This window comes from Tiliqua scincoides, chromosome 1 (assembly GCF_035046505.1).
Source record: "Tiliqua scincoides isolate rTilSci1 chromosome 1, rTilSci1.hap2, whole genome shotgun sequence".
In the NCBI taxonomy this organism is placed as follows: Eukaryota; Metazoa; Chordata; class Lepidosauria; order Squamata; family Scincidae; genus Tiliqua; species Tiliqua scincoides.
The window spans coordinates 131440360-131467959 of NC_089821.1; the positions used below are offsets into that span (position 1 = coordinate 131440360).

At 42.5% G+C, this 27600-nt stretch overlaps 1 protein-coding gene across 3 annotated transcripts in view; it reads right to left on the reverse strand.

Annotated features, from left to right (window-relative positions):
* The window catches only part of TRPM8 (transient receptor potential cation channel subfamily M member 8), a 41485-nt gene extending 18035 nt beyond the window's left edge, over window positions 1-23450 (reverse strand). For 2 of the 3 annotated variants that reach the window (XM_066630012.1, XM_066629871.1), the window contains exons 1-11: window positions 23319-23450; window positions 22315-22492; window positions 21802-21974; window positions 21037-21211; window positions 20119-20186; window positions 15001-15198; window positions 9804-9906; window positions 8058-8176; window positions 5686-5976; window positions 4937-5032; window positions 4598-4727 (exon numbers count right to left, since the gene is read on the reverse strand). In XM_066630012.1, coding sequence (XP_066486109.1) covers window positions 4598-4727; window positions 4937-5032; window positions 5686-5976; window positions 8058-8176; window positions 9804-9906; window positions 15001-15198; window positions 20119-20186; window positions 21037-21211; window positions 21802-21974; window positions 22315-22492; window positions 23319-23435 — 1648 coding nt within the window. In that variant the 5' untranslated portion in view covers window positions 23436-23450. The remainder of the gene's footprint in view (window positions 1-4597; window positions 4728-4936; window positions 5033-5685; window positions 5977-8057; window positions 8177-9803; window positions 9907-15000; window positions 15199-20118; window positions 20187-21036; window positions 21212-21801; window positions 21975-22314; window positions 22493-23318) is intronic. The other variant, XM_066629942.1, reaches the window with a different exon arrangement.
* Window positions 23451-27600: the final 4150 nt, after the last annotated feature.

A 27600-nucleotide genomic window follows, 5' to 3' on the forward strand; every position in this document is an offset into this window, starting at 1 on the left:
ACCAAACTCACCTAAGTTAGCACCTAATCGAAGGAAGGGAGGAGGATCAAGTGGAAAGCAGGTTTTTCTACTTTGTTTTAAATTAAACCTATATGTAACCCAAGTTAAACTTAATCTAAGTTAGAACATAACCTAAACAGTTCAGTAAATTGGGACACAGGATCTAGAGAGCAATAAATATTTAAACAAACTCAAATAAAAACTAGCTTGAGGTTACAAAACAGTCCAGCCTAAGAGAACAGAACTAGGAGGGAAAGAACCTAGTAAGGGCCAATTCCCAACCACCCAGGCAGAATCCATTTTAGAACTTCAGCATCACCACCTTTAGGAGTTGATAAGAGCCCCATTAGGCTAATCCAAGCACTCCATTCAGGAACCTGCAGAGTAGGTTACACCCATCAGCAGCCTTTTGTCTTCCTGAGCTTTTGTAAACTCACCTGGGAAGATCAGCCCCCCTTTCAATCAGCAAGGAAGGAGGGAGGAGGAGCCAGCCAGGAGTATAAAGCTAGGGCCTGCCATCGCATGAGGCTCTCTGCAGACGCGTGTGGCCTCCGGGACCCCCAGTGCCTCTGGGAACTAAGTGCCAGGTAAACCGAGAGTTTAGCATTTGGGTGAGTTCAGCAGCAGGGCGAGGAGGCCAGGGAGAGGAGGGAAACAATCCCCTAGGGGGGACCCCTTCTCCAGGGGATGGGCCCGTATCCGAGCGCACTCGGGATACTCCTCAGCGGGAGGGGGGTCGGGGGCTTCTTGTAGTGGGGGATTTGATTATTAGAAACATAGAGAGGGAGGTTTGCGACGGATGTGAGGACCGCATGGTGACTTGCCTGCCTGGTGCGAAGGTTGTAGACATCACTTCTCGTCTAGACAGGCTGGTAGACAGTGCTGGGGGAAAGGTAGTGGTTGTGGTGCATGTCGGCACCAACGACGTGGGCAAGTGTAGCTGGGAGGTCCTGGAGGCCAAATTTAGACTTTTAGGCAGGAAGCTGAAAGCCAGCACCTCAAAGATAACATTCTCTGAAGTGCTACCTGTTCCACGCGCAGGGCCAGCTAGGCAGGCGGAGATCAGGGGTCTCAATGCGTGGATGAGACTGTGGTGTAGGGAGGAGGGGTTTAGATTCATTAGGCTCTGGGGAACGTTTTGGGACAAGCGGGGCCTGTACAAGAGGGACGGGCTCCACTTGAACCAGAATGGAACCAGACTGCTGGCGCATAACATTAAAAAGGTGGCAGAGCAGCTTTTAAACTGATTCCTGGGGGAAGGCCGACAGGAGCCGAGGGGCATCCGGTTCGGGACTCCTCATGCCTATGGGATGAGGATGGGGAGGTTAGAGAACAACAAGATAAAGGCAGAGTAGGAGAAGAAATTGGGAAAGGTAGCGTGATGGGATGTGATAGACGGTTTGGCACAATGAGAGGATGCGGGGACAAAGGAGCGAATAAGCAGCCCATCCTGGGGCATTCCGTGTAAAAATGCTTTTATGCGAATGCCCGAAGTCTACGAGCAAAGGTGGGAAAACTGGAATGTCTGGTGACAAGGAAAAACATTGGCATAGTGGGCATAACGGAAACCTGGTGGAATGCGGAGAAGCAGTGGGATACCGCAATCCCGGGCTATAAACTCTACAGGAGGGATAGGCAGGGGCGTGTTGGAGGTGGGGTGGCCATTTATGTTAAGGAAGGGATAGAATCCAGCAAAGTAGAGATTGAAGGTGGGTCCGACTCCACCGTAGAATCTCTGTGGGTTAAATTACCAGGCTTGGGCAGCGATGTAATACTGGAGGCGTGCTATCCTCCTCCAGACCAGAAATCGGATGGGGACCTTGAAATGAGGAAACAGATCAGGGAGGTGACAAGGAGGGACAGGGTTGTAATCATGGGGGACTTCAATTATCCTCATATTGACTGGGTCAATTTGTGTTCTGGTCACGATAAGGAAACTGGATTTCTTGACGTGCTAAATGACTGTGGCTTAGAGCAGCTAGTCAAGGAGCCCACCAGAGGGCAGGTGACTCTGGATTTAATATTGTGCAGTACGCATGACCTGGTTAGAGATGTAAATGTTACTGAGCCATTGGGGAACAGTGATCATGCTGCGATCCGTTTTGACATGCACGTTGGGGGAAGAATACCAGGCAAATCTCTAACAAAAACCCTTGACTTCCGACGGGCGGACTTCCCTCAAATGAGGAGGCTGGTTAGAAGGAGGTTGAAAGGGAGGGTAAAAAGAGTCCAATCTCTCCAGAGTGCATGGAGGCTGCTTAAAACAACAGTAATAGAGGCCCAGCAGAGGTGTATACCGCAAAGAAAGAAGGGTTCCACTAAATCCAGGAGGGTGCCCGCATGGCTAACCAGCCAAGTTAGAGAGGCTGTGAAGGGCAAGGAAGCTTTCTTCCATAAATGGAAGTCTTGCCCTAATTAGGAGAATAAAAAGGAACATAAACTGTGGCAAAAGAAATGTAAGAAGGTGATACGAGAGGCCAAGCAAGACTATGAGGAACGCATGGCCAGCAACATTAAGGGGAATAATAAAAGCTTCTTCAAATATGTTAGAAGCAGGAAACCCGCCAGAGAAGCGGTTGGCCCTCTGGATGGTGAGGGAGGGAAAGGGGAGATAAAAGGAGACTTAGAGATGGCAGAGAAATTGAATGAGTTCTTTGCATCTGTCTTCACGGCAGAAGACCTCAGGCAGATACCGCTGCCCAAACGGCCCCTCCTAACCAAGGAGTTAAGTCAGATAGAGGCTAAAAGAGAAGATGTTTCAGACCTCATTGATAAATTAAAGATCAATAAGTCACCGGGCTCTGATGGCATCCACCCAAGAGTTATTAAGGAATTGAAGAATGAAGTTGCTGATCTCTTGACTAAGGTATGCAACTTGTCCCTCAAAACGGCCACGGTACCAGATGATTGGAGGATAGCAAATGTCACGCCTATCTTTAAAAAGGGAAAGAGGGGGGACCCGGGAAACTATAGGCCGGTCAGCCTAACATCCATACCGGGTAAGATGGTGGAATGCCTCATCAAAGATAGGATCTCAAAACACATAGACAAACAGGCCTTGCTGAGGGAGAGTCAGCATGGCTTCTGTAAGGGTAAGTCTTGCCTCACGAACCTTTCTTTGAAAAGGTCAACAGGCATGTGGATGTGGGAGAACCCGTGGACATTATGTATCTGGACTTTCAGAAGGCGTTCGACACGGTCCCTCACCAAAGGCTACTGAAAAAACTCCACAGTCAGGGAATTAGAGGGCAGGTCCTCTCATGGATTGAGAACTGATTGGAGGCCAGGAAGCAGAGAGTGGGTGTCAATGGGCAATTTTCACAATGGAGAGAGGTGAAAAGTGGTGTGCCCCAAGGATGTGTTCTGGGACCGGTGCTTTTCAACCTCTTCATAAATGACTGGAGACAGGGTTGAGCAGTGAGGTGGCTAAGTTTGCCGACAGCACCAAACTTTTCCGAGTGGTGAAGACCAGAAGTGATTGTGAGGAGCTCCAGAAAGATCTCTCCAGACTGGCAGAATGGGCAGCAAAATGGCAGATGCGCTTCAATGTCAGTAAGTGTAAAGTCATGCACAATGGGGCAAAAAAATCAAAACTTTAGATATAGGCTGGTGGGTTCTGAGCTGTCTGTGACAGATCAGGAGAGAGATCTTGGGTGGTGGTGGACAGGTCGATGAAAGTGTCAACCCAATGTGCGGCGGCAGTGAAGAAGGCCAATTCTATGCTTGGGATCATTAGGAAGGGCATTGAGAACAAAACAGCTAATATTATGATGTCGTTGTACAAATCTATGGTAAGGCCACACCTGGCGTATTGTGTCCAGTTCTGGTCGCCACATCTCAAAAAAGACATAGTGGAAATGGAAAAGGTGCAAAAGAGAGCAACTAAGATGATTACGGGGCTGGGGCACCTTCCTTATGAGGAAAGGCTACGGCGTTTGGGCCTCTTCAGCCTAGAAAAGAGACGCCTGAGGGGGGACATGATTGAGACATACAAAATTATGCAGGGGATGGACAGAGTGGATAGGGAGATGCTCTTTACACTCTCACATAATACCAGAACCAGGGGACATCCACTAAAATTGAGTGTTGGGCGGGTTAGGACAGACAAAAGAAAATATTTCTTTACTCAGTGTGTGGCCGGTCTGTGGAACTCCTTGCCACAGGATGTGGTGCTGGCGTCTAGCCTAGATGCCTTTAAAAGGGGATTGGACCAGTTTCTGGAGGAAAAATCCATTATGGGGTACAAGCCATGATGTGTATGCACAACCTCCTGATTTTAGAAATGGGTTATGTCAGAATGCCAGATGCAAGGGAGGGCACCAGGATGAGGTCTCTTGTTATCTGGTGTGCTCCCTGGGGCATTTGGTGGGCCGCTGTGAGATACAGGAAGCTGGACTAGATGGGCCTATGGCCTGATCCAGTGGGGCTGTTCTTATGTTTTTAATTTCAGAACTCGCATTCAAGTTTTGCAATGCACTGAACTTTGGCTGTTCACAATTGTACTAAATTCAAAGCTAAATTTGAAATGCAGACTTCCTTGCTCTTTGCCTTCCCAGTTTGTCTTTGTTATACTTCTGATTTTGATATCAGAACTTACCCACAGCTCTTGTCTCATACTCATTTGCCAGCTCCTCAGATTCCCCAGCAGCGTTGATATCATTCTTTACCTTTGCCAGGCTTTTCAGGAGCTTGCTTGCTCCCAATGCAGCCAAAGTGCAGCCTCTAGTCTGCAAGAAAACAGAACTGCCAGGTTACAACAGTGCTATTTGCAAGTTACTGTAACTGTGACATCATTTCCCAGTATTGTCAGTTCAGATCCCAGAACAGCAGTATAACTGCATAATTTAGAAGTGTTGCTATCCCTGGAGTCATATCTAAGACACTGAGAGGGTGCCACAGTTCCACTTTATTTTGCTTTGCTGGAAGTGTTGTGTACCTGTTCCCAAATCACTTTGGATAGCTCCTTTTTGTTCTGAAGGACTGCCCAAATAAAGAGAGCCTGCAAGGGGTGCCTTGTAAGAAGAGATTTATCCTGAAAGTACATAAAAAAAATAAAATAAAAACCAAAGTCATTGAAGAGACCAACAGCCCAATCCTATCCAAAGCCCCATCCTTCTGAAGCAGCCACACCACCACAGCATGCACTGTATCCTGCATGGGGGGGGGGGCAATCCCAGAGGTCTTCCCCTTGCCCAGGCATACACATCTCCTGCCCTGATGGGTCTACTAGTACCTGTGTCAGTGATTTTGCTGGCACAGGTTCGAGTGCACTCAGGTAGATAAACTGAGGGGGGATAAGGGATAGCGGGAATTGGAATAGGATACTGGCAGAGCTGCTGCCACTTTCACTCCCGGTTTCAACACACACCCCTCCTTGCCGTTCCCCCCCCTTACCCCAATTCTGCTCACCCCCCCATGCTCACTTAGCAGCTCTAAGGCTTTCCAGAGATGGCTGGTATGTGGCTATGGTCACTTGCAGTGGGAGCCCAGCTGATTGGAATGGCAGGTTGCATTTTGCGACCACCTTAAAACATACTGTACCATCGGAATGGGAGTTCTGGTGCTCAGTGGGTTCATTGGATTGGGCCACAACTTACTATTAACTCTACTTGGAACCTGGCAGTGTTTTCTTGGGACTCATATTAACACCTCTATTCAGTTTATCTGATCTTGCACTTTACGTACCAACAGCTGTACCTCTACGTCATCCTTGATATTTTTGTCTTCTTTTTTATTACCTCTTCTGAAATCCTCCACCATCTTCCACACAAAAGTAAGGAGAGCATCATTGTATGAATTCTTAGCAATCTGTAGGTTCTTAAACACCAGGCTGCTGAAGTTGTTGGTATAGAGTTCTGTCAGAACATCATTAGTAAGAAACTTCCTCAGATTCAAACCATTTTCCAGAAAGAGGCGAACAAATTTTGGCCTGTCTTTTACCAGGGCTGTAAACATGACATCCTGAAGATCAGCAGACTAGCAAGGAACAACAAACAGCAAAATGTTCAGCCAGCTTAAAAACAAAAGATTTTCTACACTGAGCACCCTGTTACATTTCTTTTCTCCTATATTTAAACATTTTAAAGAGGCATTGTTATTATTTGTATGCAGTGTCATCAGTTTACATGCTGCTTTCCAGAATACCTCCCACCCTATTTTTGTGCATGTATCATAGAGTCATAGAATAACTGTCAGTGCCTTAGTTATTTTTCCATAAACCTACTATTTTTTATTGTTACATTGCTATCTCACCTTTCCTCCAAGGAACTCAGGGTGGCAGACCATTTTATTTGCCTAAATGGTGACCCTGTGTGATGAAGATGGTAAAATAACTGGCTAGGCCTGACTCCATTTTGTAGGCCATTTTGAAGCTACTGTGAGAAAACTGAGTTGCTGTGAGATAGTGTGCAGTATCTTATCAGTTCTCTCTGCAATGGCCAAGCTCAGAGGCATGGTAAGTGACCTTCACACTGGTACCAAAATTTCTAGTTAGTCTGACAAGATGCAGCTGTGATTCTCCAGTTGGGAGAGGATGAGCATGATTGCCCAGTACTGCATTCGCAGTACAGAAGATGAGACCATCTTCCAAAACTTTGGCTGGCCCAAGGCTCCAGTCAAAAATTACTTTCAAGGTATAAAAGCCTGTGTATTGGAATTGAGGAAAATCTGGCGAGGAGGTAGGATGTGGTGTCAGCAGTGGCCCCTTTAAGGGTTAAGGCCTGGGCATTCAGCAGAGGGTGTGCTGCACAGCTGCAGCCACTTGAAGGCAATAGGGCCCTCAGGCAAAAAAAAAAGCACCTGATGAAGGGAGAGTTTGGTGTGGGTAGTAGAAGGAGGAAAGTATGAGTTTGGATTGATGGACTGAGGAATTAATGGCTAATGGACTATGAAACTACTGATGGGTGAATGGACTTTGGAGCAGAAACTGTTGGAGATACTGAGGGCCCAATCCTATCCAATTTTCCAGCACTGGTGCAGCTGCAACAAAGCCCCATGGTAAGGCAACAAATGTTCCCATGCCTTAAGGAGGCCTCTGTGATTGCCTCCCCACCACAGAATGCAGTGCATGCCCCACTGGCATGGCTGCACCGGCACTGGAAAATTGGATAGGATTGGACCCTGAGACTGGCATTTGGCTGCCACACCTAAGACCTATGGAGGACCAAGGTGCTGCTGTAGTGGTGGGAGGAGCTGCTGGCAGGTGAGGGGAGGAAGGAGGACCTCTGCAGGTTGAACAGGTGAGCTACCCTGGAGGTGGGGTCCAACAGTGCTGCAGGGCAGAACTAGGGTCATTGTTGGGGAAAGAAGGGGTGCTAATTAGCTTAAAGTGAAGCTTGGACTGGGAATTTGGCAAAACAGCCTGTTGCTAGGGCAGGAAGGGGACAGTGTTTATTGCTGTGTGTCCATATCACATCTGGCACGGCAGGGAGAAGAGCTACCCTTTGCCTATGGTTAGGAGCTAAAATGTCCAGGTAAGCATTAGAAGTAAGTATAGGAGCCTAGCTTTATTGTTTTAGGATTGTGTGTGTATGTTTCTGTTAGTGTTAGTAAGTAACAGCCCAATCCTAATCACTGGCTATGCCGCTGCACTGGCGTAGGGTGTCACAAACTTGCTATAAAACATGTTTGTGGCACCACATAAGTAAGGAGCACTGGCAGGAAGTCCTGTGAGATCCCATTGCATCAAATTCAGAGCTGCGCCCAACAGAGCATATAGGACCTGCTCTGAGTGGTATTGGGGGGGGGAGCAGAGAGAAGGCAGAGATGGATGCATCGGATCTAGGAAGATGCAAGAATAGTAGAGAAGGCATCAGCCATATCTTATTTGCCCTCCCAAGACTTTTCCCTTGAAGTAGGGCTTTTTGAAATTGCACCAGCAATTTAGCAGGTACAGATCCAAGAAGCCCCATTGGGCAGACTGGGGCCTGACCTGGAGTAAGGAAACAAATGTTCCCCTACCCTGAAGAAACCTCCAGCCTGCTCCTAACCAGCACTGGATAGAATTAGGCTGCCCATGCCTTTCAGTAATGTGTGATCATATGAAGTGTTCTGCCTACCTCCCAACGTCGATCATTGGTAAAAATTTCTTCACTAGCCAAGTCCAACTGGTTCCATTCCAAAAGCAATTTCAGTTGCCCATTCCAGTTATCTTTATCTTGTTCATTTGTGCTGAAAGCTACAAGGAGAAAAAAGTCATAGATGACTAGTATTAAAATAGCTTCCTGGTAATTTATGATTCTCATTTTTCTGTCAATAAATAAAAACTACACATGTAGCCTTAAGTTTCCTGAATATGAACTTGCTTAAGGTTGACAGGAAAAAAAAAGAGTATTTCTGGTCATATGTTGCATTTGTGGTAATTCAGAATCTTGCCCCCTTCCACAGCTGTGACAGTCACACCAAAATGCATCACATTTTCACCAAAATGAATACATGTTGATCATCACAAAGTTACATTGTCACACTTAATGGCGAGAAGCATCAAGTAGTTTTTATACCCAGACCTTTTTCAATTTTTCCAACTTTTACTCCACAATCCTTTTTCACAAGATGTTAAACAGGATCTACAGCCTCTACAGGGCCCTACCAGACACCCTTGCATCTCCTATTAGTTATATAATTAGTTTAGTTCAGAGGAATTTTATGCTTTGCCTAAACCCCAACAATGGCCCAATGCATGTTCAGAATTCCAAAATGAATTTGAAAATCCTAAAGATATTCTATACTATAACAGTAGGACTGAGAGAGAATTTGCCCAGAGAATTCAACACTCTCTCCAAGAGGCAAACAGAAATTAACTGCTGGTCAGCATAATTTAAAGTAATTTCAATTCCAAGCTGGAAATAATAAATGGTTTAATTCACTTTGGCCCAAATCCTAACCAACTTGGGTGGCACTCACGGAGGCCTCCTCAAAGTAAGAGAATGTTTGTTGCCTTACCTCGGAGCTGCAGTGCCCTTATGTCGGTGCTGGAAAGTGGGTTAGGATTGTGCCCTTTGTTTTTGTTTGCAGGATTTACATCCCACCCTTCTCCCACACTGAAGGGGATTCAAGGTGGCTAATTTCACAGCTGGTTGGTCTTTAAAAAGTTAGTCTCACTGTTTTTAAAACAGTGAGAAAATAGAAACCACTAATCAAATAATAATGCTCCAAAGTGTTCCCTCTGTTTTTTTAACAGATTCACAACTATCTTCTCTCCTACCATAGCATGCAGCCATTTAAAACAGCCTGTGCTTCAATGATGTGATGAGGGCCTGCTTGAGAGGTGAAAGGGAAAACATTTTTCCTTACCCCTTGATAAGTCCCTCAACTGCCAATGGGTGTCCTCAGATCTGCACCAGTTCTTTTGCTGGAGCAGGTCCAAGGAGACAGAGGGGTTGTGCTGGCCGATACCAGAAGGGATAGCATCTGACAAAAGCTGCTTGCACCACCTGTGTCCAACATGGCCCTGATCCTTCCTTTGCTCCACCCTGATCCTCCCTCCTGCCCCATTCTACCCATCCCGCTGACTTATCAACATTGGTGGCAATCCTCTTACTGCCACTGCATACAAGGTCCTCCCCTCTGTCTGCAGCACTGGCCTGGAAGTGTATCACTCTGCATGCTCCCAAATTGCTGTTTGCAACACTAGAAAGTATATAACACCACGAGAACACTAGTTCCAGCTGCAGTAGCACCCACTAGGATTGGGCCATGATGCCAATCAATTTGTAAGAATTTGTTCTTCAAATGCTCAAGGAAGCTCACGGAATCCATCACAAATACAATATAAGAAATGAAATAAAAACCAAAAAGTACCATACCTTTATACAGGGCAAATGAAATGGCATTGCTCACAATTTCATCTCCAGCTTCTTCTATTTTGATCACAGTTAGCAGATGAGGATTTTCAAGTATTTCTTTGATCTACACAAGAAAAGTAAAGGTGTTATCTATCCTTAAGAGTATTCAAGATCAAGATATTCTTATTTTACTAAAGAATATCTCATTAGTTAGAAATAGTATTTAAGTTCTATTCACAACTAACTTATTAATCTTCAGGTAGATGGAACTCATGTTGTTGTGCTTATTAAACAGATTTTTAAAAAAATTGTCATTTTTTGGAACAATGCTCAAAATGTCTTTTAGAAAGATGCTTCCTCCCAATTTTCAGAATTCCCTTTTTCCATCAACCTCCTTCATCAAGCACCCATTCAAGGTCCTCTAGCCCCAAGGAGAAGCTTTCTAGAGCACCATCTTTGCCCTCACAGTTCATAGGACAAAACCCAATGTAAACGTACTGGGTTTTATTAGTAATACTAAAACTGAAAGTCTTCTTATGCCTTTCTGGATTGTTGTATTGGCTCATTTGCAGTTCTGAGAAAATTCCAAAGTTTAACTTTTTTTTTTATATCGGGGGAAATCCTATATTTTTAGAAAATTCAGAAAACTTCTATCAGATTCATATTCACAGAAGTTGAAATCCTTCTCTTGGTGTGTGATCTGGTGAAAATGTGTTGAAGAATATCCATCCCTTTCAAAAAGGTTCAAATTCCTTTGAGCCATTTAGTTATTTGACTTTTCTCTGTAAACCGCTTTGTGAACTTTTAGTTGAAAAGCAATATATAAATACTGTTAATTAATTAATTAGTTCCAGGGAAAGAAATTTCTCTCATTTCTCCTTATTGGTAAACTGTAATTTTAGAATTTTCTCTCCTAACAGGTCTTTAAGATTGTTAAAAGTGAGTTATATACTCCTCTTTCTTTTTATAAGAAAGAAAAGTCATTTGAAGAAAAAAGAAAAGCCACTGTAAGAAAAAAGCCTATCTACATGACCATTACATGAATTTTGAAAGCACCCACAGATCACTTTTTTCAGGTTCAAAATGTTCAAAAAGCTACTGAAAAAAAACTCTAAGAGCACAATTCTCTGCATGTCTACTCAGAAATAAGTACAGTTGATTCCACAGGATTTACTTCCAGGTATGCATGTATAGGATTGCAGCCTATTGCTACTTTTACAATACTCCATGTATTGCTACTTTTGCCTAGTTAATGCCAGGAGAAGTTCAAGGATAAAATTTTGTCATAGCAGCCAAAACAGGTGTTGTCTACACACAATAAGCTTATGTACAGATCGATGCAAACAATACAAACAAATTTCAGAGAAAATGCCATGCACTGTTGTTAACCTCATTTACTCCACATGGATATGTTAATAAGGCTTTCTCCCATGTTGCTTCCCATGTGGTAGAAAGGTTATTTTTCATACTTCTGGAAAATAGTATACAATGTGCGTCTGATTTCTAGAACTTATAGTTATAAAAGGGACCAAAATACTTTAATTATCACATTTTTTTCTATAGCCTAGTATATATAACAAAACATGGTGAGAAATTATTGCACTAACCCTGCAACATTGGCCAGATGCAAGTCTGTTTGTCTAGTAGAAACATTTCCAGGTACCAAATATATGCCACAGATACTTAATTTTCAAGGTGAAAAGTTGCCTCCTTCCAAATTCAGGCTGTCCTTGCAGTTTCCAGTTTTAACAAGATGCTAAAATGTTCCTTTTTCTGCTAAGACCCCCACTGCTATATATAGTGCTATATATACAAACTAATCTAAACATGAATGTACATTCCTACTTCCTAAAATGTATTTACTGCATATGTATTTAATAGGCGACATCTCTACATTTGTGTACAATCTGCTTTCTGCCCCTTCATGCAATGTTAAGCATTTGCAGAAATAGAACAAAATTGGAAATGAGAACTAATTACATTACAAGAGATTGAGGTAAATATTTTTGCTGGGCACGAATCTAACACTTGAAAATACTCAGGAACAAAGTGGAACAAGGTGTTTCAAATTCTAATGAAATAAAAGAGAATGGTAAGTACAGAATGTAAGAGAATGTCATTAGCAGTGCTGAGAAATATTCCTGAGATGTCATTGCTGCCCTCTAAATTACTATCATCAGTAATGGATCAAAACAGAGACATTTTGATGAAGCACTGAGCCGTTAATGGAAAAGCCATTTCCCCCAACCTAAATGACTCCTTCATTGGATCTTTGAGTCATTCTAAAAACAAAACATTAAGATTTTTTCATGCACTCACTTTTTCCTACCATCTGTCACCATTTTGAAGTAGATCAAAGACAGCCTCCCAAAGTTTGTTTGCCACCTTGCCTGTGGTGAGGGTTCCAGCCCAGTACCAAATGAGATGCTTCTCCTACCCTCTCCCAGGTCGGGAAGTGGAGGAGGAGTTTCCCTTGTCCTGCTACTGAGCTTTGGAGCAAGAAAGAACATTTCTGCCTGCCCCAAGCACTAGCACAATATGAGGGACAGCCCCTTCCCCATGCTTGCTAGTATACAGATTTGGCTTGTGAACCAAGCCAAAATGTATGGACCCCTAATTATACAGTTGAAGTGGAACTGCTTCGGATGCTGTTCTGCACTGTGTGACTCTGGATATAAACAGATTTGAAATGAAAGCATGGTTGCTATTTAACATCTACATGAAACCGCTGGGAGAGGTCATCCGGGGGTTTGGAGTGGGGTGCCATCAATATACCAATGACACCCAGCTCTATCTCTCCTTTCCTCCAGACTCCAGGGTGGCGGTTGAGGGCCTGGAGCGTTGTCTGGAGGCAGTGAGGATCTGGATGGGGGCTAATAAGCTGAAATTAAATCCAGATAAGACAGAGGCTTTCCTGGTTCGGAAATCCTCGATGCAGATGCTGGACTATCGGCTTGCGCTGAATGGGGTTGCACTCCCTCTGAAGGAGCAGGTCCGCAGCTTGAGGGTCCATCTGGACTCGCAGCTGCTCCTGGATTCCCAGGTGGCAGCTGTGGCCAGCTTCGGCTGGTGCGCCAGCTGTGGCCGTACTTGGATCGTGCAGACCTGGCCACGGTGATCCATGCCACAGTGACATCGAGGTTAGATTATTGTAACGCGCTTTATGTGGGGCTGCCCCTGAAGACGGTTCGGAAACTGCAATTAGTGCAGAATGCGGCGGCCCGTGTGGTTACTGGAGGTAGGCGGTTTGACTCTGTCAGTCCACTTCTCTAGTGGCTACAATGGCTGCCCATTCGTTTCCGGGCCCAATTCAAGGTGCTGGTTTTGACCTTTAAAGCCCTATACTGCTCTGGGCCAGGGTATCTTAGAGATTGCCTACTTCCATACAATCCGGCTTGTCCTCTTAAGTCATCAGAGAAGGCATTTTTACAAGTGCTGCCACCTAGGGAGGTACGTGGGGCGGCAGCTAGAAATAGGACCTTCTCAGTAGTGGCACCAACGCTATGGAATTCCCTTCCCCTTGACTTAAGAATGGCTCCCTCTCTTAAGACTTTTCAGCGAGGCCTGAAGACCCTTCTGTTTAGACAAGCCTTCTGAGTTCTCGGCCTTTTTAACATCATTTAATTTTTTACAGGCCTGATTCTTTTATGACTTGCTGCTCTATGCTCTTTTTACCTTTTTACTACTTTTTATCTGACTACTGTTTTTATGATATGTGTTCATATGCTTTTATCTGTTTTTAAATTATGTTTTTAATCTGTTTTAACCTGTTGTAAGCCGCCTTGAGTCCCTTCGGGAAGAAAGGCGGGGTAAAAATTATTATTATGATGATTATTAGTGCACCTGACATGTACCTTGCTGTTTACATAATGCAGGAGTCAAGGTGGGCCCCTTTCATGCTTTGGAGTGCATGAGACTTTGTAGACACCTTCACTCTTCTCTTAAATAAATATTTTTGGTCCTAAAGTTATTATTGTTATAATTGTATAAGTGGGAAGATCATTTGCATATTGCTGAAAATAATCTGGAGACATCATGAGAAAAACTCTACTAACAAAAGATGCCTCTGTCCAGTTTTCAGCACTTCTCCCCTTCCGTGCAAGACTACTTGCCATCCTGTTTCCGAGGGTAACGTGACCCTCAGGAGAGGCTTTTGAGGGGCACAAAGGGTGCTGAGGGAAAGGGAGAAGGGAAGCCCTCCTGCATATCTTCCTTCCACTCATGTAAATCAGGATACAACCCCAAGCACTATACAAATATTTGAATTGGTCCATCAGAGGAATGAAGGACCAACAAGCGGACAAACTTCATGCTACTTGCCCAGCCTAAAGACCACTTAAAGTACAGTTGGTGAAAGCTGAAAATAAACCAAGATTCTTGAAGGCAGGATTCTTGAATCTGTTTCATGGTAGTTTACATTACCAGAGATGCCATACAAAGGAAAAGCCAAAACTATGAGAAAACAAAGTGATGGGGGCATTTAGATGAATATATTGTATACATGATATATTATATAGGACATGATAGATAAATGATATTAAGAGGCTAAACTAGAAGAGGAACAAATTTAGAAGATATGTACTGATTGATTAGATATATTGACATATGATTGCCTGCACCCTCCAACGGTGTGTTTTTGTGTTGTATATTGAGTTTATATTTATGTGTTTGTTTATACAGTATTTGCTGTTTGTTTTTATTTTGGAAAATAATTTTAAAAAAGAAAACAAGAAAACAAAGTGATGCTTTGCAAAATAACCTGAAACAGTCCAATATGACCAATAACTTCCCATAGGGACTGCTTGTAAAAGCGCTTCCATATAGGAAATACTCATGAAGGAAATGAGCCTGATATGATCAACCTTTTGGAGAAATGTCTTTTAAAAAGCAGCTATTTAATTTTAATAAAGGTAACATTTGATGTGCTCACATTTGAATGCTCCAAAGCAATTGCATACAGAGGTCATTTCTAAAACCCATTGACTGAAAGATGGCAATTGTCTGAAGCATGGTCTTGACAAATGCACTACACCTACACCCCCCCAAAAAAATCCCTAGCAGTAAACCCCTAATCAACAATCCTGGGCAACAATCTTTTGCTAGCAATTACCAAGCAGTGATTGATACCACTACAGGAAAGGACCTACAGAAGCTTATTTGCACAGTGCAAACAAGTATGAGAGGCTTTTATATACCTGAAAGTTACACAGTCACTCACCCATCGAATCCAACTTTCAGTCTCCTCTTCTGACAGCCTGGAAACAGTGCGAGGCAAGTGTCTGAGCAATCTTTCTTGGACAGATGAGGAGGTAAGGATGCCTTCTGCTTCCACCAAACTTGCAATCACATCTGCAATCTGGCCAGAACCTTCCACCACAACACAGGGAATTTTACTCTTGACTGCAGTGTTAATAGCCTAGAGAAGAAACCATTAGGATGAAGGAAAAAAGGTCACAAAGAAACCACTCAAGAATCTGTTGAGGCATTGGGTGAATGCTGAGCTTACTCCCTCTGCCCAAGGTCGGTCAGCCTGGAACAGTTCCCGGGGAGTGTGTGTGTGTAGCAGATGCAGCTGTAAAGCTTGCGTCAGCAAGGAGGAGCACACAGCAGCGTCCTTTCAAACTTATATTTACAGGTACATAGTATTCAAAAAAGAAGCAACAAGCGTGGGTTCCAACGCAGGGAACCAAAGTTACCCACTCTCACAAAGTATGGAGCATAATGACAGAGTGCTCCACCTCCAGCCATCCCACAACCCCCCCCCCTTTGCCCAGTGGTGGCTGCTGGTTTTTTATTCCACTGCTGGCCAATGGGTGGCCTGTGTGAGGGTAGGCTTGGGTTAATTAGCCCCACCCAATTCCAGCTGCGTCTGCAGTCACTCAGCAGGCTATCATTTCACACCTGCTGAGTGACTCAGCACAGGCTTTAGCTGCCTCTGCTAGGCCTTCTGTGGCAAAACCAAACCGGGGTCCTCCTCCAGCAACTCCCCTCAAGGAGATGGGGCACATTCCTTGACAGAATCCTCCACTCCATCCCAACATATGGAACATATACAAGTCTAATGGTTCTTCCAGACAGCTAATTCTTTGAAGTACCTCCCTGTTCAGCTTCCTGTATTACTATTACAAGGTGTCACCTGGAAGCACTTTACTGCAGGGGCAGCATCCACAGTTTCCCCTACTCCAGAACAAGGAGTGCAGAATAAGGAATGCCATCCAAGATGCAAGAGATGATCTCCATGCATGCCGAGAGCCTATCCCCCTTTCTCCACCCTGAAATGCCCCCAGGTCTCTTTTGACTTATGTCAGCTAAACAGCTGGCCAGAGACCAATTGACAGCGAGGTGGCATACAGGAAGACAAGGAAGGAAAATCTTTACTGTACTTACTTCTCCTGGGCCATCTGGTTCCCCCTCCCATAACATGCAGTACACAGTCCAACAGCGGCACAGCTTGCTATGAACTGACAGGAAATACAAATTGACCCTGAATAAATCTGTTAAACTTGCTTTAGCTTTGAACCTTTCCAGCTCCACTTTGATCATTCCGAGGACCAGGATGATCAGAACTAGAACCAGAAATAGTGAGCAGGAATGAAAATATCTAAAGCAGGTAGTGCCAGTAAACTCAGATCAGTTTACGAAAACACCAATTGTTTTAATTAAGGAAGAATTATTCTTCAGCTGATATCAGAAGGTGGATCCATTGCTCAGAAATAAACTACAAAGGCTTTCGAGGCCTCTTAGGGCCCAATCCTATCCAATTTTCCAGTACTGATGCAGCCTTGAGGTAAGAGAACAAACATTCCCTTACTTTGAGAGGTTTCTGTGACTGCCCCCCCCCCCACGGCAAGATGCAGCTTATGCCTCATTGACACAGCTGCATCAGTGCTAGAAAGTGGGGAGGCTTGAGCCCTTAGTCAAATAATATCTACAATCAATTAGTCATGGGTTGATTACTGGGCTCAGTAATGCACTAGAGATGAAGGCCAATAAACAGAAGCTCAGTCCAAACAAGACACAGTACCAACAGGTATTGTTGGTCAATGCTTTGTTTCACTTGTGGGGTTGTATTTAGATAGCATTACAAGGATCAGGTGCATACTTGGGGGTGCATTGAGGTCAGGCCTTATCACTGGAAGCCCTTCAAAAGCTTCTATTTACTTTATTTAAAATATTTTTATCCCTCCTTTCATCCCTTAAAATAGAATGTAAGACATTAAAATACAAATGTATAATAAGTAAAGCAAGTACTGCAAGCAAAGCACAATAAAATACTATAAAAACATCAACACAGTGACTGACAGCAGCAAGACAAGAAATCATGAGAAAGGTGGTCAAGCAGCAGCTGATGGCAATTAAATAGCAAACCAGCATAGTAAAAAGTGGTTTACTTCCCTCTGAAAGATAAGCTGTACTAAGGGGTAATATTTTTTTATTCTTGCTCTAATGTTTGAATTGAGCTTTGTATTGACTCAATTGATCAAACAATAAATTCCAACTGACACCAATGGTATGGTGTCTGTATGAGTTTGTTATTGTAACTGATAATAGTTATTAATGTTGGTGTGCTCCTGGTAACAAGTCATGCGCCCCCAAGCACAATGTGGATGCACATGCCTAGTGCAGAGCGATTCTATTTTACCCTTAGTAAATCTAAGTGGAAAAAAGTTGTCAGCACCAACACTCTACCACTTTGCAGACAGACGTTCATCAAGCAATGGAAAATGCATAAGGATAGTAATCTTTCAGCAAAAATTGACTATGTGGTCAGGACTCAAAACCACACCAACGCCCATTACTCTTTAGATAATTGTATGGCATACTGGCTGGGCCTGCTGTACTAGGAGGGGATATGGCAAACATCACATGCCAGGATTTAATATAAGGAATCTGAAATATTTTGCCTACATTTGTACAGAGATCACATAGATGAGAACATGGCTAGCAAGATAAAAGACTGGTCAGCTATAGAAGTCTACTACATGTTTAAGTTTGATCAAATGAGGAAGAATACTTCAAAGAGATCCTACTTGGGAATTTTTGCTGCGTGGACTCCTACAGAATAACTACAGAAGGAATTTGGATGCGTCTTTGACAAGTCAGCTGTGAAAACGTAGATAGAAGAAGCAGGATTTCAATTTATTCCAAGACTGAAATTAGTGAAGCAGACACACTCTTCTTTGGATTCATGACCCACTCCAGTAAAGGAACTTGATTTAATGTAACTTAGGGGAACGCCGTACTGAAAGCTGCTGTGAATGAAATTGTCAGGTAGCATGTCCTCATCTGAAACTGAGTTTTTTTTTAAATATCTGTATAACATTGCTGATATTTTTTACAATACTAGAATCCATAAATAATTGCGAGTGTGCAAAATTCTAGTCAGGAAGCAACAATAATAATATGCAGATATGAAATTCTGAAACTACATGAACCTAAATTAACCAGACATAATTAGGAACCAATTCATTCCAGCAAATTTTAAGTAGTAAAGTCTAGGTTTAGCTTCTGGTATTGAATAGTAAACTTACACATAACACAAAAGGTATCCATGTCTCTTAATGCCAAGCATAATTACTTAGAAGTAAGTTCTAGAAAGATCAAGGGGCTTGCAGCCAGGTAAATGAGGGCAGTCTGAACAAACTTTAGCCCCCCATTATAATAGGAGAGTGGTGAAGTTACCAACTTTAATCTTAGCAACAGATATTGGTTTACCAAAAGAAAAATCTCTACCATGTCTGCTTCCCTTTCACTGCTGCTAATGGACAACAATAGCCAATATCAGAGGTAAGTAACAGCATTGAAATATTGTGACTAGAATGAATATTCTGTTAATACTCCTATGAATGTAACATGCTTGCCCAAGAATGCTTATTAAATGCACTTTCTGTATATCAAAGTATAGCTCCCTACGTTAATTTAAAATGGAAGTATTTTAAATTCCCTTTATGTGCTCATTTAAATTGCCTTAATAAAGCCCGAGAGGGACTGTGATTGCAAGAGAAAGGTTAATATGCAAAAAAAGGTAAATACATTTGAGAGGGCATATTTTTGTGAGCAATTGCCTATGGGCACCCTTGCACTGACACAAGAAAACTTCTAATATGAATTTATAATAATTGAGAATTTTTTTGCCTCCTGCAGATGAGCATAAAAATTCCTTGTTTGGTCAAGGAATCTTTATTTCTTTCACTGCTGCTTCCTTACCCTACACATCCAATTGCTAAATTAAAACAGAAACCATTTCCAAGTAGTTTTAGATCTGACAGAACCCTAAACACCATAGATCTACTTTCTACAAGAATGAAACTGCAAAAAGTTAGATTTGTTTTATCTTAAGTCTAAGGGATGTGAGGTGTGGGGAGAGTTCTGAGGAAAGGCAGACAAGGCTAATGACTACAGTATTATTACGTCCAGATAAGTGCAATATACAATTGCAGCCTGGGAGGGCCATGACTGATCGCCTCACATTTTTAAAAGAGAAATGCAGCCACAGGTGCAGCCACCATATTCAGAGTAACTGTGAGGGGAGGGAGTACTTACAGTAATCCATTTCTCAATGCCAATTTTCTGCACAAAATTGCTTCCATTCCCCAAGATGCCCTTGGGGTTGGGGGTGGGGAATCAAGAATGGGTAAGAGTCTGACCAGAAAACCAGAACTTCCCTAGTTCAAATCTTGTCCCTGCCATGAATTCATGGTGACCTCAGGCATCAGCATCATCTCCCCTATCTGCAATATGAGGATAATGACATTTGCTGACTTTTGTTGTATTATCCTAACACAATCTTTACATGTGAAGCACTGCACCACTCAGAAAGCCATCCCTGTGCAAAAGGTAAGAATTATTATGTCAGTGTTTTAAGTTAGGAAATTAAACATGGCAAAATGTGCACTTTGACCTTTACTTTTAGAGTTTCTTTTTCTCCTCTTGGTATTTTTTTTTAAAAAGGATAACATGTTTCATCAGAGTTCATACTGAGGTAAAATACCTCTGAATGTTTTTTTCTGCTAGATTTGTTAGGAAGCTTGACAGGAATCTCTTCCAAAAAGTAGTTTAAAAACTTCAGTGAGCTTTTTTAAATGCTTGATCATAACATGATAGTACAGTATTATATACTTGAATGGCAAACCTGCATCCTACTTATTCAGTTTTGCAATTCACATATTTCTGTTGTATTGGAATACAAAACATTGTTTAAGGCCACTGGACCATGAGAAGTGTGTGTTCCTAGCTGGAAACCCCGTTGAACACAATGGAAATTACTTCAGGGGAGAAATGTAACAGCAAGAAGACTGAGGAGGAAAGAAAACTTGGGGGGGGGGGACAGACTTACTTTTAGAGTTTCTTTTCCTCCTCCTTGGGCAAAACACACAATTGGAATCTTCCCACCATAATTTGAATCTGAAACACAAATGCCATAAACAGACAAGTGTATGAATCTGCAACAGTATCACATCTTTTAAAATCACACTTCAGTTTTACTTTGCACAGTTTATAATTCTCAGTACAGGTATTGTCTAACCAGATGTCCTGTGTTCTGTTTGAAAGAATGGATATATTGACAGGTTTGTGACTTTTCCAAGATATTTATCTGCAAAAAACACTATAATACTTTACCTCTTCTGATTTGATTGCTGGGCTCTGCTTTCTACTAAGAATGAAGGTTGCCAACCTTCAGTCTTGAAAGACTATGGTATAAGCCTACAGCACCCAGTATTCCCAGGTGGTATCCCATCCAAGTACTAACTAGGCCTGACCCTGCTTAGCTTCTGAGATCAGGCATGTGCAGGGTAACAGTTGCTGACTAGTCCTTTATTAATCAATACTATTGAACAGTAACTAATGAGCACCAAATTAGCTGGAGGTTGTAAAAACAAGAATAGCCATATGCTCTCCAGCTTTATTTTTTAAAATAAACTCCACCGATGCTGGAGTTTTCAGAATAATCCTGTGAACTGAAAAATACACATTTTTTTACACAATCGTTATGCCAGGCACCAGGGCATCCAGTGCTACATTCTTTAGTGTTATCTATTCCTGCCCTAAGATCAGGATGACAAGTTCCAAAGGGAAAAACTAAAACCACAATTTCATTTCCATTTTCTTCATTCTTCTGAAGAAAAACACTAAGATAGTTCTGAAAACAACTTATAGCACAACCCTAAGAACTGGCTTTGGGGTTCCTTTAACACATTGCACTGACCAGAATACTCAGTTCAGAAGAGTACCCTAAACCAAACTGGAAATTTACCTGGAATAATGCGTTCCGAAATATACTTTTCTAACTGGGTTCGTAGCTTGGCCTCTGTAGCTGGGTATCCATGAGTGCCATTATCAACCAGAATTAGATGTGTATGATTATTATCCAAACAGTACAAAGGGTCCCTCTTGAGGTCATCCAATATGTAGTGAGCTGAATAATATGTCTAGAAATAAATTATTAAAAATAAGGCATGTCTACCATTGAATTACAGTACATTTGTAGCACAATGCAACCAATGCTCAGTAGCAGCCCTGCTCTCATTGCGACACAGGGCAGGTCTACAACATGCTGCCGCCCCTCTCCAGGATACTTACCAAGGCTCACAATCTTACCGTTTCCCAAAGAAACCAGAAATATTGCTTAGAGTTTCAGGTCCCAAAGTTCTCCTCCGGATAAGGAAACATTTGTGCCCTTGCCCAGGGATAAGACCTCACCATCTGAATGGGTCTACTCTGACATGAGAAGGCAGATAGGATATCAGCAACACCGCTGCCACCAATGCTGTCACTTTTCCAGCCTCAATCTGCCCTCACCCCACCCTGAGTGTCACCTCCTCACCTCCCTCCCACTTCCTGGTGCTGGGGAATGTGGACAGACCACTGGCATGCAGACACAGCCACTGGTATGCAGACACAGAATGCAGCCACAGAATGGCATGTCACACTTTGTGACAGCCATAAAAGAAATTATGCTGCTAGAACTCTAGTTCTAGCAGCAAAAGGCCCTATTAGGATTAGGCCAAAAGTCTGGTACCTCAGCATCACAGCTTCTGATCAGATTCTCCCTGTTGGAAACCATTCCCCAGGCAGCTATGCCAATAGCAACAACATTCTCTTCAGATGTCCTGCTGATGGTGTTGTCTCTTACTACTTCCCCAATATATTTCATCAGTCCATAATGAGTGCCTCCAGTGAATATCCAGGCCCCTATAAATTGCAAGGAGAAAACTAAGTACAGTCATGTTTGACTACATATATAATTTTATGTAGTTTACAACACACGAGAAAGTATTTCATATCTTGAATTATATACCAATGGTGCCAATGTTAACTTTTTCCTAGAATGAACAGCGTCTGGGGGGTGAGGAATCAGTTTCAAGCCTTTGGCTTGGGCAACAGATTAAATCCGTCTCCTCCCCCCCCCCCATGGCCTCCTATCCAGATGCTATTTACTGGCTAAAACATAAATATGCTAAACCCAATCATGTACTCAAAGTAACATTCGTTCTCTCTTTGTGAGAGCAGAAACAAAGGATTCTACTTTCACCTTTGGACTGTGCAATGTAGATTAGCCTGCTGACTATCTTGCGCATCCGTGGCTTTAAAGCAAAATTTTTTGCTCCACCTGTGACAGATATGATGAGGTTGGGTGTTTTCAGATGCCAGTGCTGGGTCATCAGGTCATAGAGAGTCTCAGAGTCTGTGTCACACGACAGACGGATATACTGAGGAGAAAAAAAGATAATTTTTCTACTCTAAAAACGTTCTGCTTAATCACAAGGCAGGTACCTCATTTTGTGAATGCCTTTCTACTCATGCTACATCATTCTGTTACATCTACTTTAATGCCTTCATTTAGGGGCCTGTTTGAATGAGGTGCTGGCTACATGCGAAATGTTTCCCTGTGCACAGTTCCATGTGTTCAGCATGAGCATCTCATTTAAAGGGTTCTTAATCCATATACCAGACAGTCCTAATGTGGCTCTTAATACCCTCCTTTATCATTCCTATTATTTGTTCATTATTGTTTACACTGAATAGCTCTTCCAATTTTGAGGTGTTATTAATGCCTTCAAAGCTTCCATGTTGCAAGTATACGTATAAATGGAAGTCTAAATCTTTTCTATTTTTAAACATCTACTGTACAATCTATTATTTTTCATAAAATGCAATCATATAAACCCGATGATTTTTATTTTTCATTTCTATCAACACCTTCAGTCTTCTTCCTAAACATATCAAAACAAAGCAAGCCAATAAATCTCTAGAGCTGCAATCGCATACACACTTTTCAGGGGGCAAACCCCACTGAATACAATGCAAGTTACTTCTGAGTGGAATGCATAGGCTTGCTCCAAAGATGACTTGACATGTTTCAATAATCAATTACTCTATGTTTTAAATGTAGGTGCTTATACAAGGTATTTCAGTCCAATTATTTCCTTCTCTTTTGAAATTAATGCTTTAGGAAAAAAACTAATTATAGAAAAGTTTACTTCTACACAAATGAAACACAAATCACACAATGAAAATAGCAATCAATGGACTTGCCTTTCCTCTTTTGCCCAAGTTCTCAAATTCAATGTCCCCAAAGGCATCAGTTGGGAGTTCTTTGGTGTGTTTCTTATAATTCCATTTCTCAAGGTTGTTAATTTGAGTGCCTTCCATGTGTTGTGATTTTGAGTATCCACATTTACATAGATTGTCACTATTAAAATGTGCATGGGAAAAGAAACAACATCAGGTTCTTTTTGTGGGTTTTTTTGGGGGGGAGGGGGGCCTGGATACATAACAAGGAGAGCAGTTTTCTGAAATAATTGTTGAATTATTTAACTATGAATAACTTACAGCCTTGTAACATAAGTCAAGATTTTTATTATCCCCATATTGTAGTGGGAGAGGTTGAGAGAAAATGGCTTGCCTAAGGCCATCTTGTGAGATTTCAGCAGACGGAATTTTATGATTTGTAACTCAGTCTTGTAGGGCCCAATCCTGACCGTGTGCTATGCCTTTGAAAGTTCATTCCACCAGCATGGTGAGCTTTCCAGCTGTCAGAGAGTGCAGCCTGGTATCTGCCAGATCCAACAAGTTGCTGAGTTCATACCCAGCACCTCAGGTAAGGCTGTGCAGGGAGTTGGGGGGGGGGGAGAAATGGAACAGGGTGGGGGTGGATAGAATGAGGTGCCAAAACATACTTTCTGGCTATCAGAAATGCAACAATGCTGGAGTGTGCAGACTGGCTGCCACCAGAAGCAATGAGCTGCCCAGTAAGCACAGGAATGGACAGGGGATGCCTGCCACCTTAGGTAAAACCACACAGGGGGCAGGATGGTGGTAGGGAGGGGAAGAATGGGTGGGGAGGGGTGGAATGGGGAGGGGAGCTGATGGGATGTGGAGGAGGGTAGATCAGGACCAGAAATGGGGAAGGTTCAGTGGTAGCAGCACCTGATCTGCCTTCATAGGTCCATTCGACATCACTGGCACTGTTGACCCCAGGGGACAGCAGGAATTAACCATGGAGGAAGGGAATAAATATTCCCTTCCCACGAGGAAGCCAAGAGGATCTTGGCTAAAGCTCTCTTGTGGGATGTCATGGATGCCACATTGATGCCACCTCATCACCGTATGGGGTGATGGTAGGATTGTCTCTGAAGCAATTGCTTCAGGCAGCAAATTGATGCCACATAACACCACAACCAGGGGACATCCACTAATATTGAGTGTTGGGAGGATTAGGACAGACAAAAGAAGATATTTCTTTATTCAGTGTGTGGTTGGTCTGTGGAAATCCTTGCCACAGGATGTGGTGATGGCATCTGGCCTGGATGCCTTTAAAAGGGGATTGGACAATTTCTGGATGAAAAATCCACTACGGGTTACAAGACATGATGTGTATGTGCAACCTCCTGATTTTAGAAATGGGCTATGTCAGATGCAAGGGAAGGCACCAGAATGCAGGTCTCTTGTTATCTGGTGTGCTCCCTGGGGCATTTGGTGGGCTACTGTGAGATACAGGAAGCTGGACTAGATGGGCCTATGGCCTGATCCAGTGGGGCTGTTCTTATGTTCTTAGGTCACTCATCTCTGCCTATTGACTCACCTCCACTGCTCCTCCGTCTCCTTGCACTCCCTGGAATAAGAAGGAAGAGAGAGACAGAGGAAGGAGGGGAGAAGAGTGCTAAGCTAGAACATTGGAGAGTAGGAGGAACAGAGGCTGGCACATCATTGGGTATGAGGGATAGTATTTAGCATGGTGTCTCAATTGGGCGAGACCTCGATTTTCCTCAGTAAAGAGAAGAAAAGTAGAGGATATCGCAAATTCCCTTACTCTTAGTTTGAAGGATGATACCTTTGAAAGCCCTACCAAAATATTTTTGCCCAAGAAGAAAGATGTAGTTATGCTTCTTAACTGTCCATGTCTTTTTCATGCAGCCCTTGGGAAAACGGCAGCACTTCAACATTGAACTGTCACTGATCAAAGTATGCCCTCAGTAGTAGGTACTGCAGGTCCAGCTATATTCTCAGCAGCAACACAGAGGCAAAGTGTAAATGTACCCTGACATTTCTGGAGAACTGAGGTAACAGGACTTTCACAACTTGACAAGGCAGTATAATAACCAGGGACTAGATCCTAACAAATGCTCAGCCTAACTTATAGAAAACATCTTGGGGTTGGAGTAACCTCTCAGAACTTGTTATTTTGGTGGATCGTGGCGGTTGGGGTATCAAGCATGCAGCTTAAATATGTTCATGGTTAAAAAGTACAGTAATGATTGATGATACAAATACAAAATACTTATTGGCAAGAGTGATCATGCCCTCTCTCTTCAGCATTGCATCACGCATGCATGCATTAATGATATTCACACATTATAGGAACAACTCCAATGTACTTTTTTGTACCATGAATGAAAATGGTCTAAGACTCATCATAAAGAATAGCACTCCAAAGTACAGAATTTAGTAAAGATGTGCTTACATTGATTTGGCATCTTTAGTGAAAAAGATACACTCTCTCTTCTTAAAATTCTCCTGAATGAAGTGTACCAAATCCTTTGGGAGCAAGCAAGATTTCAAAGATTTGGGTGAAATGTAGTTGTATGTTTCTCAAAACAAGCAAACAAAAAATCCCCAACCATTAACACCTTAGTCATTTCTTTTGAAATACATTACCTACAATGGGTAATTAGCTAAGGTTGTGTTATTTTCACTTCCAAAAGAACAAAGGAGTATCCTATGTGGGATTACAACATGACGCCTGCAGATTCTAAAATATCCTTATTGTCTATTCATACCGCTAGTTCAACCTACATAATAGTTTTAAAGCACAATGCACACACATTGTCTCTATGTGCTACAAAATGTATACAATGATTTCATAGTGCATAATTTGTCTATCTGGTTCATACCAGATAGTTCATAGTATGCACTATACTCTCTAGAGTATAGCTTTTACTTATAGTAGGGTGTACTGTACTAGAAATGAGCCCTGGACTCTTGGGACACTTTTCCCCACTGTGTGTAGAACCTCTGAATCCACCCTAGAAGGAGTTTATACTTGAAAGCCGTAACTAGCTCTCGTGAAGATTGTACATTCACTGGAAGAGGGCACAAAAGACTGTGGCTCAAGGCCAACTACCTGTTGCATGAAATGCACAGGTTGCCCTTTTTTCCCCCCCATGGCAAATGCAGGAGGCTTTTGTTTGAATCCACTTTTCCCTTACCTATTTTTCCCCAATAAAAATCCCCCCCCCAAGTAGCTGGTTAGTAAAAAATAAAAAGCAATACACACTGTGCGCATATTCTGTTCAGCAATGGAACAAATAATAGCAGGAGGTTTTCACTGAGAAAACTGTTACCAAAATGCATTCGGGGGAGACGCTGGGAGAAACCAGGAACCTCCACGTGACCCAGAAGTGGGTCATGTGCTATTTTAGCCCATGAGAGGCTTGGAAACAACTCGGTTTGACTGTGTGAAGGTAAAAAGTGCTATTTTCATGCTTTTTTTCTTTTCTGATGGCACTTAAATGGCAACCCCAGTATCCGCTGGGATCTACAATGAGTTAAATCAACTGATGCCAGTTCCGCAGATACCAAGGTTGCACCTGTAATTCTATCCCACCTTTCTCCTCCAGAGGTGCCTGGAGACATTGGTTGTACCAAAAAAATTGATAAAGAGGGCAAAAGAAGAGACTTGCTCTGCACATATAAGGCAATTATGGTGGTTAATTATAGGCACAACTCAGGATCTTAGTCTTCAAGGGTTATTGTTGTAGCTGATCATTTGCCCATTTCAAAGCAAAACACCTGGATCTGGAATCACAAACACTAATTCCCAAATATTTTACATGTAGCCAGCTCATTTTCAGCTTCAACTCAGTTATACACCCACAGTAAATCTAAAAAGTAGACAAATGCTAACAATCCCAGAATCTGTCTGTAATGATTCAGTACTAATAAAAAAAGTTTGCCATCAACTATACATTTTCTTCTTGCACTTAACAGTTATACTGAACATCAACCTTTGACCCTGCAGGGATTTTATCAATGCCTATTGTATTGTATAGAATTAACATTTACTAATCACTTACACTTTCGCTGTAGGATAGATCTGTACTTCGAGAGATACTGGAATAAAGACTTTTTGAACTCTCCAAGGTACCATTTCTTCGGCTCCTCATGATATATGTGAAATTGGAAGTAGCATCACCTGCCCAAGTAAAGAAGCAGATTAATATCTTTTTATCTGAAAACAACCTTGAGATTTGAACTCTCATTTTTAACTAGCCATATGTGATTTCATTTATCATTAATTCATTTTTTAAATATCACA